The following is an 11,333-nucleotide window of genomic DNA, read 5'->3' on the forward strand; positions in this document are numbered from 1 at the left end:
GTCTGGGGTTTAGTTGTTAATTGATAATTAGTGTTTTAAAATACATGCTAATGTAGCTAGCCTTGCTAAATGAAACGAAGCATCCTTGCTGCCGGTGATGTTACATTATCATTGTGCTGCATCCCCTGGACCACTTTGAGTAGAGGCTCCTCTGGCTACAGTCACAGCAGCGCCGCCGTGTGGTGTGTTTCCGCAGCTACAGGGAGCCCTGGTTTTTAAACCGGAAATAAACTGAGGTCGTCATGGGGAGCAAAGTCAGCTCCAAAATGGCAGCTCCCACCGCCCGTGTTATTCAGGTAACGTTGTTTCTTAAACATTAGTCACTCTAGGTGTTTATGTATGTTGTTCTCTAATAAAGGCTGTAAAGTATAACGGTGCCTTTTCTGTTGTTCTGAGTAGCTAAAGGCGGTTCACGGAGGTTTCTGTGGGTGACTGAGAACCGTCGTACCCTTGTTAATGTCCTTGTTTAAACAGCAAAACACAGTCATGTCATGTGTTTAAACATGTCGAAAGAAAAGACTTTTACTTACTAAATTAATACTTACGTTGTTCGATATTCTGGCTCATTACCAACCTCAATATGGCACCGAGTCAGTAGTCCCTGCTCTCACGGCTGAATGTCTGTTGAAGAGGTTAATAACTTTAGTTTAGCTGAAAATAACCGCAGACAGAAAACACTTGGTCAGTTTACCTTCATATTCAGGTTTTGTACCCATGTAGCCCAGAACACTGTAAACAAGTGTTTCTTAAGAGAAATCCTAGCTCTGTTTTTTATTACATCGATTGATTAATTGAACTATAATGCCTTATATAAATGTTGGCTGTTTCGTCCAACTAACACTCCAAAAATAATTAAAAAAATGTATTTTAAAATGTTAAAACAAGAAGGTTGTCCAGCCTCAGTTTTCTGCTGATCACTAACAGAATGTTTTTAGCTACATTCTTTGCACCTGCTGTTACAATCTGTAATTAATTGATTCATTCTCCTACATTATTTCCACAACTGCCGAAAGAATCTGTCTGTGCAAACTAGATAATACATGCACACAAAAATACAACGTATTTAGTCCTTGTATTAATTGACTTGACTTGTTTTTTTCAGGCTGTACGGCCACATGCTCCTCTCATCAAGTTTCCAAACAGACTAAGCATGCCCAGGCCTAATGGTGAGTCAGAAACAATAACATGTATGTCATATAATATGACATTATCTATGTTGTCCCTTTTGTGGTCATTTCCTTTTACCTTTTTTCTGCTCTTCCAGCACAAGAGGTGCTGAAAATATTAGCAGTCAACCTTCCAGAGCACAACTCTCCTCCAGCTGCAGCACCAGCTTCATTGTCGAGACCTCAAGTACCTTTATCTCCGATACCTGGAACGCCAGACACCCTGGCCTCTGTTCAGCTGCTGCCTGCGAGGTACCGCAGGAGGGTGCTATCGACAGATGAAATGGAATACATCCAGGTGAGGGCAGACACCATTACAATGTACAAAACTGTAATGTGTTATGTGATTAAATTAAAACATGTACAGTAACAGCTGTCCATTAAAGGACTTATTATGTTGCTACTGACTTTAGAGGAGCTTGTGTATGTTACAGAATTGCTGCCGAGACGAGCTCCAAAGCTTAAGAAATGATTCAATATAATTGATTGGGATTTTTTTCATTAAGAAAATGTTTAAACTTAAGTGCATGCATTTTAATGGCTTGCTTTCTTTCAGCGTGGAGGACCAGAGTGACATCAAGAGACTCCATCCCTGCAACCAAAGTCCTTATCTGTTGGAGATCAGCATGTGTCTTTCATTTTGTTCCACAGTACAAGAGAACCTAACACCATGAGACATTTAGAATAAAGTATTACATGAATCCTGTTAAAATGTACATATGTTTATTTTTAGATGTTAAATCTAAATTGTATTTTAACTTAATACTAAGGGACATTTTCACTGCAATACACACTGCAAAACAACAGTAGCTCCTCAGTTTTTCCATTTATTTACTGTACTAGCAGTGGGAGATATTCCCTTACAGATTCCTGATCTTGATAAACCTCAGTTAAAAAAAAACTTCCAGCTCATCTGATGATCTGATAAGTTAATTTTGTTATCTAATTTTGTTTGAGCTTCACCTGCCAGTACTGCCATACTCGGGATTCAAGCAGGGAGCTCTGGTACATTGAAGAGAATCCTTTGCACTGCAGTAAACTGACTGAATGGTGTCGCATTCATATGTTCAACCACTGCATTGAAGTGATTAAAAGAATATTGTATTTTGATTGTGGTGTTCTTATCATGCTTGATGTCTACATGCAGACCCCAGAAAACAAGCAGGAGATAAGAACTTGCCATCTCTGTCCTTAACAAATGACCAAAACTTACATTTCAAGGTATTTATTGTTGATCCGTTGCCGGCATGCTCTATATGGTAAACACTGACAACACTGAATTTTCACAACAGCGCAGCATGACTCGCCACCATCATAAATATGTTACTGGATTTCTATCTATGAGTGTCAGTAAGCTGTTTAGTGGCACAAGTAGTACAGACATGACAGAAAGGCCTCACCTGTCTGACTGGCAGATTGTCAGGTTAGTCACTACCGGAGCTGTGTTTATTTTCTCCCCTTGTCCATGTACTCGTTAAGGAGAAGGGGACATCCAGGCAAACACTTTGGAGGAAAGAAACCTGCACCATGGATACATGTGTGTGTGCCATTTGGCAAAAGAAAAAAGAAATAAAAATCAACAACCAGCTCTTAAACTCATGAATCCGGAACAATTCATGGCTTTTACAAAAATACCTCTGTATGTTTAAAACCCAAACACGATCTAAGAACGAGAAGGTGCAGTATATTCATATTAATATAAACACTTACAGCAACAAGAAACCGTCAAGTCACAAATGGGCACAACACTAGAAGAAACATTGAGGTATGCACTGGATTACTGGGGTTAATTTACTGGAGAATATTTGTCCTACAACGAATCTTGGTCACAACATACACAGCATCTTGTTATTTAGGAATAAACGTGGATTGGAACTTTTTTTTTGTTTCTTTGCAAACGCCAGGCTCAACATTGCACTTGAAATGTAGTAGAAGCAATTTGTGCTCCGTACAGGAGGCGAAACAGGACTTATCAGTTGCTCTGTTCATCCAGTTCCTCGAAAGCAGGTAAGAAATCAGCGATGGTGTCGACCACGTAGTCAGGCACCAGGCTGTGGTTGGTGGTCAGGTCACTATTCCTGTACTCCTGGGCCTCCTCGATCTGGGACACGCCAGTAAGGGTGAGCATGGTGTCCAGGCCGCAGTTGGACCCGAACAGCATGTCTGTCTCCAGGCGGTCCCCGACCATCAGGCACTGGGCAGGATCCACGCCCCTGAACTGACTAGAGATGCATTCAAACATGAAGCGGCTTGGTTTGCCAATCACAGTGGCCTTGCGGCCAGAGGCCACTTCCAGAGCTGCAGTGAGGGACCCAGAACCTGCCATGGGGTGAAAATAAGAGCGTGGTTAATTTACTGAAAACATGTCTCTGATAATGAAGGTATAGGATAAAGTAGCTCCCTGAGTGTCTCTCATTTACAGTGACTGCTGGTTTAAGTACTGGGAGATTAGTTTTATATGTTACAGCCCAGAAAAAATAGCAAAAGGGTTAACTGCCCCACAGTCTTGCCATTCCTGAGTTCCTGAATGACTGGGTCAGATGATTTATGGTCTAATTGGGTGTACTTTTATATAACACGCACACTCCATCCATCCATCCATCCATCTTCTAAACCCATTTTGGGGGGGGGGGGGGGGGGGGGGGGGCTGGAGCCTATCCCAGCTATCCATGGGTCAGAGGCGGGGTAGCACCCCATTCAGGTAAGTCCTGCATTCATTTGTCTTATTTGTTTTGTAAGGAAATATTAGAGAGAGAGAGATGAGGGATGACATGATTCAATGGTATCTTAAATCCTGTAAGTTCCAGGACTTTAACACCTTTAATGGATCATTTTTATCTGGCTAGATCAAATCTGGTTTCAGGTAGTACAGGTTTAGGTTAAACCTAAATATATGTTATGAGCTCAGATTTCAGGCTCCCCTGTGTGTGAACTATGCCAAGTGGGACCCTAAAGGGTGATGCAATAGATGAAAGCATGCACAGGGTGAGAAGAATGCAGTCATGCGCAGTCACTCACTGGACACCATGATGTTTGTACTTTTGGCCAACACAGCTAAACCTTAGATGAAAGGCTGAGTCTTTTGTTGGCTTTCAACACTGACACTCAGTCATAAACAGTACAAGACAAATGTACATGCATTTCAGTGCACTTTGGACCCCACTAATCTCTCAATGGTTGGCAGTAAAACACACAATCAAACACAATGAGCAGCATTGTGTGTGTAAGCAGAGCACCATCACCACCATACCTGGCAGTATCCTTCCGCCTGACAGCGGGTGCCAGGGGTCGTTGTCGGTGGCCAAGAACAGACAGTCCGGGTCCCTCAGGTAGCACGAAGCTTTGGCCAGTTTGAGAAAAGTCAGTTTGTCATCGTGTCCCACCAGCACCGCCTTGACGTCCGGAGCCAGGGCACAGTCATAGATGGTGGCGTCCGGATCGTCCGCCTCCTCCACGCAGGGGATGCCCGCCTCCTGCAGCTCTCTGCGCAGCCCGTCGCAGCCGATGACAAACACCTGGCCGCAGACCTTAACGACGTCTCTCAGGTAGAGAGCCGAGCAGTAGGACGAGCTGAAGATCTGCTCGAGTATCACGTCGGTGAAGCCCAGCCGGTAGAACTTGTGCACATAATTCTCCCGCGGCCTGGTGCAGTTGTTGGTGACGAACACTACGTTTTTGCCTTGTCGGATGAGCGAATTCACCACCTTCGCGGCGCCCGTTATCGCCTTTTCTCCGTGCCATATGACCCCATCGCAGTCGAAGAGAAAGAAGTCCTTCGCCTCAAGCAGATTTCTAATCTGCGGACCTCGAATTTTCTGGCAGCCTTTGAAGCCAAAGGCGCCTGCCATCCCGGCTTTTTCCTCGATTTCTTCCGTGTTTCACCTGTTAGTGACTCCGCATGTCAGAGGCTGGAGCATAATGTGGTGAAGGCAGCGGGTGAAACGATATAAAAAACAAATCAATGTCAGGAAATCACATTGCAGAGACCTTGGTGCAGTTACATACACGGACAGCGGGCGACATAAACATTGACGTATGGCCACGCCCCCGCTGTCAATACCGACCAATCAGAGAGCAGCACTGCAGCCAATCAGGGCCGTGTGTGTCACAAGCCTTTCAACAATAGCAAAAAATAAATGGCGCCCTCATGGCTGCTGATGGACCATTTCAAATTATTTACAAAATATAGAAACACATATTTAGAATAAGTCAAAATCTAATTAAAAACTAATTAAAAAATTATTTAATTTATTTATTTATTATTTATTTTTTGTGCAGAAGTTATTGATTATACAGGAAGCTGACAGGACTCCATTTAAATGAGGTTTCTCGCCTCGGGTCACTAGATGGGGCTCTAACCTCCAACACAGATTTGAACGTCTCAGCAACTTTTACGGTACATGAATGCCATGAATCTCTCTCTACAGTCTGGGGAAATCACTCAGCTGCTCACAAGGGGTTGATATCAGACCCTATTGGAATTACTTCTCATTTTCAGTGTATTCAGCTCAAAATTTTACACTATAATTACTGAAAAGTAAAACATGTTTATATTTCAAAGTCAAAACTTCTAGGATTAATATCACAAGCTTGATTGATCTTTTTTTCTTTTCTTTTTTTTGGTTGGCGTAATTGTGCAACACTGAATTGTAATAAAATTTAAATATAAATGAATTTTCTATTGTAGTTTGTTCCATTTTTGTATTGCTAGGGTTGCGTTTCTCCTCTGTTATACTTTGCTTTGGTGCGTTTTCCCCCCAGTGGTTCTTTTCTCTCATGCTTCGGCTGCTTTGACCTGCCTGGTTCGGATTGCGTGCGAGACAGAGGAAGACTCACTGGCACCCACAACCGCCAGACAAACAGACAAATGAAATGCAGGAAAGGAATGAAGGACCGGACAGCTGAATGGACAGGGAACAAGCTGTTCTAATTGGGTCATTATTTCCCCGCTCATCTATATTTTCCTCCCTGCTAACCCCCAACACAGATGTGAAGAGTGGACAGGGAGGACAGAACAGAGAGAAACGAGGGTAGGAGGGTCCCCCAAGGCCTAGTCTGTGGCTTGAGCACTGACCGTGAACATAGTTGTGCGCTTTTGTGTCTTGTTTAGGAAGGACAGGGAGACCAGCAGAGAAGGGTGTGAGGGTCAGAGTTGAAGCTTGCAGGTGGTGCTGGTGGTTGAGACCCAGTAGAGCATAACGCTGCTCAGAACAGACACGTACACACAGACCACATGCTACAGGTACAGCCCATGTTTGCACTCAACATGCTTTGCCGAGACAAGCAAGGAAATGCAAACGATTTGAAAAACATGCAACAACACACAAGCAAAAAAGAAAGTATCAGAGAGCAGTGTGTGTGTGTGTATGTGTGTGTGTGTGGACATGCTTCCTGCCTGCCAACCCCTGCAGACAGCATAGTCAGGTCAAAGCAGCAGAGAGGTGTTGGACAATGTGGCGCTGTGGTACAAATGAGATGTCTGGTAGACATGTTGGCGCTGCGAGGGGAGAGGACAGGGCTCTTGGCAATCAGACCCTCAAGATTTAAAAAAAGAGAGTTAAGCAGCACAATGTTACATAAACTATTTTATTTCATTTTTAATGCTAATATTGTACACCTTTTCTTTGTTCTTATTTTTTTGATAACTAATTAAAAAGGGATATTCTGAAAAAAACATTTTATAAAGTTTGTGTTGTCTGTCATCACATTTGTTTTATGTATGTAAAGGCAAATTGCATTAGTCAATGTCTTGTTTATTTATGCACCGCATGCATGAGTGCAGCATGAATCATTTTAAAGGTTTACATATTGGTAAAATAACAAAGAATTGAGGTTATAAAACCCGTAATGCTACTACTGAGTTTTTTTGTGACTCTCCCTGCTGTTCCTGTTCCTACACATAGCCCAGCACAGACCTATAGGACCAAGGAGCCCCACACAGAAAAGAAGCACCAGGTCCAATAGGTATCTCTGGTACCATGGTTGTGCCAGTGAGGCAGGCCTTAAATGAGTCCCACCTCCACTGTGTAGAATGTGCTCTACCCACTGAACGAGTCGAAGTGCTGGAGGGACAGGATGGGATCTGTGGATCCTGCTCAGGGTCAAAGCTGAAGACTTGAATCTGGAAAAGGGAAACGATAGGAATGATTAGGAAGAAGAGGTCTGTCCATCTGTTCATGCTTCTCAGCCTTCCATCCACATACTTTGTGTCATGTATGATTGTCTGAATGGTGGAGCTGAGCAATCCCCCGGTGATGTTTGTAGGGCTGATGGTGAGGCCAAGTCCCTTCGTTTCAGCCCGCACCGCATTATCAAACTGGTCTCCAAACAGAGGGATTCCCAGCACAGGAACAGCGTGGTACACTGCCTGCAGCAGGCTGTTCTGACCTCCGTGGGTGATGAAGAGACGTGCTTTTTTGTGGCCTGGATAAATTAAAAAGAACAGTGAGAACAGTCTGCCCTACAGGTTGGAAACATACATACCAATAGGATATTTTTTATGTGTTCCTACCTAGCAGGTCATTAATAGGCAGCCAGTCCACTAGCCTGAGATTGGGAGGTCTGTCTAGGTGAGGTGGCCATCGCTGGGAGTCATACCTGCAAGGAAAACACGACATGTCCAGGAACATCCCACAAGCATTTTTCCACATTAACCTAAATATTATAATCTCGGATATCATCCTACCTCCAGAGCACCCCCTGAGTGATCCTGGAGAACCCCGCCATCATTTCCACGAGGAGAGGATCCACAGAGATGGAAGAGACCATCGACCCCAGCGTGACAACGATGAAACCTGCCTCTCCAAAACCAGAAATCCACAACTCGAGATCCTAAGGGTGTGTGTCCAGAGGAAATTGTAAAGAGAGACAGAAATGAGATGTGTTCATTTGGAAGTCTGTGTCACAGATATATTTTGGTTATGATGTCAAGAGAAGAGACCTGCTCCAGAGGCTTTGCTGGTTTGTTCAGCAGACCTCCAACCAGCACAGTATAGGGCATAAGAGGCTGAGGGAACTCCAGTGAAAAGTCAGTGTTGAAGGCCCAGAGGTCAGCTTCCTGGTGTAATTTGCTCAGACCACCAGCAGGTGAGCCTGACTCCAGGTGGCGCTCTGCGACTTCCCTAAACTTTGACCATACTAGTTCCTGTCCTTTGATAAAAGACACAAGACCAAAATTATTTGTTTGGAGTCAATCTGATTGAGTAGATTGCAGGCAAACAAGCTAAATATATAGATCTCAGCCACATGCACATCAAATATTTAATTATTTACTGAAATATCTATGGATAAAACAAAAACAAGTCAGTTAGTAGTATAAATTGATGGTGCACTTAGCAAAATCAATAAATATAACATAGGATGTAAGGAATTCTATTTTACATCAAGTATACAAACAAGTATAATAAGTACTAATGTCAAATAGAGTGTGCAATAAAAACATAAACAACCCAGATAGTACCGTTGTGTAACAATATTCTTACCTACAGGAGCCAAGACAGAATAAAAAAGGTTCTTTGCACGAGCCCAGAGGTTCATGTGGTCAGACAGCTGAGAGCCAAAGACTGGAATATAGGAGACTGGGCTGGGAAGAGCGATGGACAGGGGACCGTTCAGAGTGCCAGGAAAGAAAGCTACATAGCGGACACCTGGAGTAAATTGAGAGTTAAGTGTGTTAAATATCAATAATCAAATATCTGATTATGTACTAAACCAAAAATGAACAGCAGCTTTATACCAAGTTTTTGTGCTAGGATGAAGGAGCAGGGGTTGAAAGCATCAAGGATGGTGATGTCATAACGTTCCCTCTGGAGGAAATTTATCATCTCTTTGTCTCCTAGCAGTTTGTCACACTGGAAGGACAGGTGCCCCATGAAGTTTAGAAAACCATGAAAGTTATCCCTGAATGGAGGAAGAGAGAAAATGTTTCAAAAAGGGACAAACTGCTCCTGCTTTGTCTCTAAATGCTGTTTGATACCTTCCCAGTAAAAACTGTGTTTGTTGCTCCAGAAACCAGCCATTATATTCTTTGATGTATTTTTCTCCTAAGGACCAGGTGCTTGTCTTGTAACTGTTTGCACGACCTGTGTAGGAAAAACCTTGGAAGGAACAAATGTGCTGTCATTACCTGGAAAATTTCAGTGAACAAATCAGCCAATATTTTGGTATGATGTGGATATATACCTGTAATAACAGGGTTGCCCAGCTGCAGAAGCATGCGGACATCGTGGCCATGCTGGTGTAAGCTATGAGAGATTTCATCAAATAACAAATAGTGGCTTCCTCCTGTCGGCAAGATGACATTGTTTCCAAAACCATTAAATTTAAATTCTCAATTACAGCTATTAACAACAATCTTCAGCTATTTATAGCGATCTTCACTCCACCACTCACCAATCAGACAGACAGTCAGGATCTTGGCAGACTGAAGCACTGGAAGAGCCAGAGAAGAAAACATCCAAAATACAATCCCCATGCTGTTATTAGAGTACCATGCACTGACCTGCAGCCAAAGCTCTCCTCATCTGATTCAAAAATAAACTATAATGAAAGCCTTCCTGCCAGAGCAGCAACTCTTTGTTAGAAAAATGATACTTTTAACTCTGTAGTACAGCGATAAAGTTAGATCCAGTGACGGCTCCTTAAATAGTGTGATCCGGGGGGAAAAGCTGCACCACAAAATATTTCAGCATAAAAAAATATGAGGAAAAAAATCACATCCCGAATTTCTTCTTTTTGATCTTAATGCCAGAGCCAAAGGTAGAGTTGTCTCTGATACAGTCTGCAGTGTCAAATTCCCAGAGGAATCCTTATTTGATGTATTTAAAATCCGCCCAGTGTGGCTTTTCTTGCAACAGATTAAAAAGGTGCTGATGCTTTCCTTATCATTGTAGAACTTTTGGATGCAAGTCTGTGAGTATGATTGTGTCTATATGACACATGTGAGTGGCTCCCTCCCTGAGGGAGGGGAGGAGAGAAAGGGTGGTGGGACAGGGGGATGAGGGGTTCCCTAGGCCCTCAAAGTACCAAATCAGACAAATAGAAAGGTGATAATGAGAGACAGGATTCACCACCAGATTTCTACTATTTCTACTAAACTATTTAATAATAATGAACAAAACTATCAGCTGGGATCCCAGCAGTTAATTTAGAATGCTGATGTCATTACAACACATTTTTTAAAATTAACTTTTTAACTTTTTTTTTTTAAAAAAAGATCCTTTTTTGTCTTAACCGCACGCACATTAATTGATTGGCAGGTTTTAGTGACTGCTTACCAGAGCAGCTACCATAACACATCAGCGCTGAATGAACTGCGAACTGGCTTTGAGGGTGGCCTGGCAGCCAGTGACTGGCAAGTCAGGCTTGACATGTAGGTTATTCTGGACAATGTGCTCATTGTAACCGCAACCGGTGCTTTTCTGTGTTAGAGAGGTCATTAGAAAAACAAGTGAGTCAGAAAAACTGCTGGAGTGTATCAGGGAGAAGAGAGAGCCAGAGGGGTCAGTGCTCATGTTATTGTTGTCATTTTAAACATGTTGTCATTCCTGCTTTCACCAGTTAGTGTCACTTCTACATAATATTTGCAAATGTATTTATTCACCAATGAAATTTTTCAAACAAAAAAGTTATGAAAATACATAAAATGACCAAAGAATATTATCATTAATAAAGGAGAGACAGTTGGACATACTGCTCATAGTTAATGACCTCTAAACCACAACCTGCTCTATATAATTAGTTTATGTAGTGTTTATTAATGTTTAAGTATTTCTCTGTAAATAACAAGCTAGTTAGTCAATTATTGTCATATAGTTGTGTTAATTTATGGCATTTTTTATTAATTTGTTTTTCATCAGGTGCTGTGCTTAAACACCTCTATGTGTCTCCTCACTAAAATGCCACAACCTCCATAGATGAAGGTATGTGCATTATGAATAATCTGGATTATTTACATTGTTAATTATCAGGCTGATCATTATGGTCTTATACAACACAGGTCATGTGGAGCCCTGTGAGGAAACTCCAGAGGACGTCCCAGCCAGCAGTCAAATACCTCAGAGCCTCCACTCCTTCCTCTACAACTCCAGCACCTGACTTGGTAACAAAGGAAGGTTCTAAGTTGTCCAGTTCTCAGTGATGATCCTGCACTGTGGCCAAACTTCATTG

At 42.5% G+C, this 11,333-nt stretch overlaps 3 protein-coding genes across 3 annotated transcripts; 1 reads left to right on the top strand and 2 right to left on the bottom strand.

Annotated features, from left to right (window-relative positions):
* Window positions 1-188: 188 nt before the first annotated feature.
* kgd4 (alpha-ketoglutarate dehydrogenase subunit 4) lies at window positions 189-1,878 on the top strand. Its single transcript, XM_028415172.1, has 4 exons — window positions 189-296; window positions 1,103-1,166; window positions 1,265-1,464; window positions 1,723-1,878. The coding sequence occupies exons 1-4, from the start codon at window positions 243-245 to the stop codon at window positions 1,738-1,740; spliced, it is 336 nt and encodes a 111-aa protein (XP_028270973.1). The 5' UTR covers window positions 189-242; the 3' UTR covers window positions 1,741-1,878.
* Window positions 1,879-1,983: 105 nt separating this feature from the next.
* Window positions 1,984-5,204, bottom strand: pdxp (pyridoxal (pyridoxine, vitamin B6) phosphatase). Its single transcript, XM_028415170.1, has 2 exons — window positions 4,417-5,204; window positions 1,984-3,485 (listed from the first exon to the last, which is right to left on the bottom strand). Exons 1-2 carry the CDS (start codon window positions 5,012-5,014, stop codon window positions 3,139-3,141), a joined length of 945 nt encoding a protein of 314 aa, XP_028270971.1. The 5' UTR covers window positions 5,015-5,204; the 3' UTR covers window positions 1,984-3,138.
* Window positions 5,205-7,019: 1,815 nt separating this feature from the next.
* LOC114441177 (UDP-glucuronosyltransferase 3A1-like) lies at window positions 7,020-9,590 on the bottom strand. Its single transcript, XM_028413976.1, has 9 exons — window positions 9,348-9,590; window positions 9,142-9,262; window positions 8,902-9,065; window positions 8,648-8,812; window positions 8,107-8,315; window positions 7,852-7,997; window positions 7,678-7,763; window positions 7,370-7,589; window positions 7,020-7,287 (listed from the first exon to the last, which is right to left on the bottom strand). The coding sequence occupies exons 1-9, from the start codon at window positions 9,379-9,381 to the stop codon at window positions 7,020-7,022; spliced, it is 1,413 nt and encodes a 470-aa protein (XP_028269777.1). The 5' UTR covers window positions 9,382-9,590.
* Between the last annotated feature and the right edge of the window lie 1,743 nt (window positions 9,591-11,333).

Source organism: Parambassis ranga, chromosome 9 (assembly GCF_900634625.1).
Source record: "Parambassis ranga chromosome 9, fParRan2.1, whole genome shotgun sequence".
Classification (NCBI taxonomy): Eukaryota; Metazoa; Chordata; class Actinopteri; family Ambassidae; genus Parambassis; species Parambassis ranga.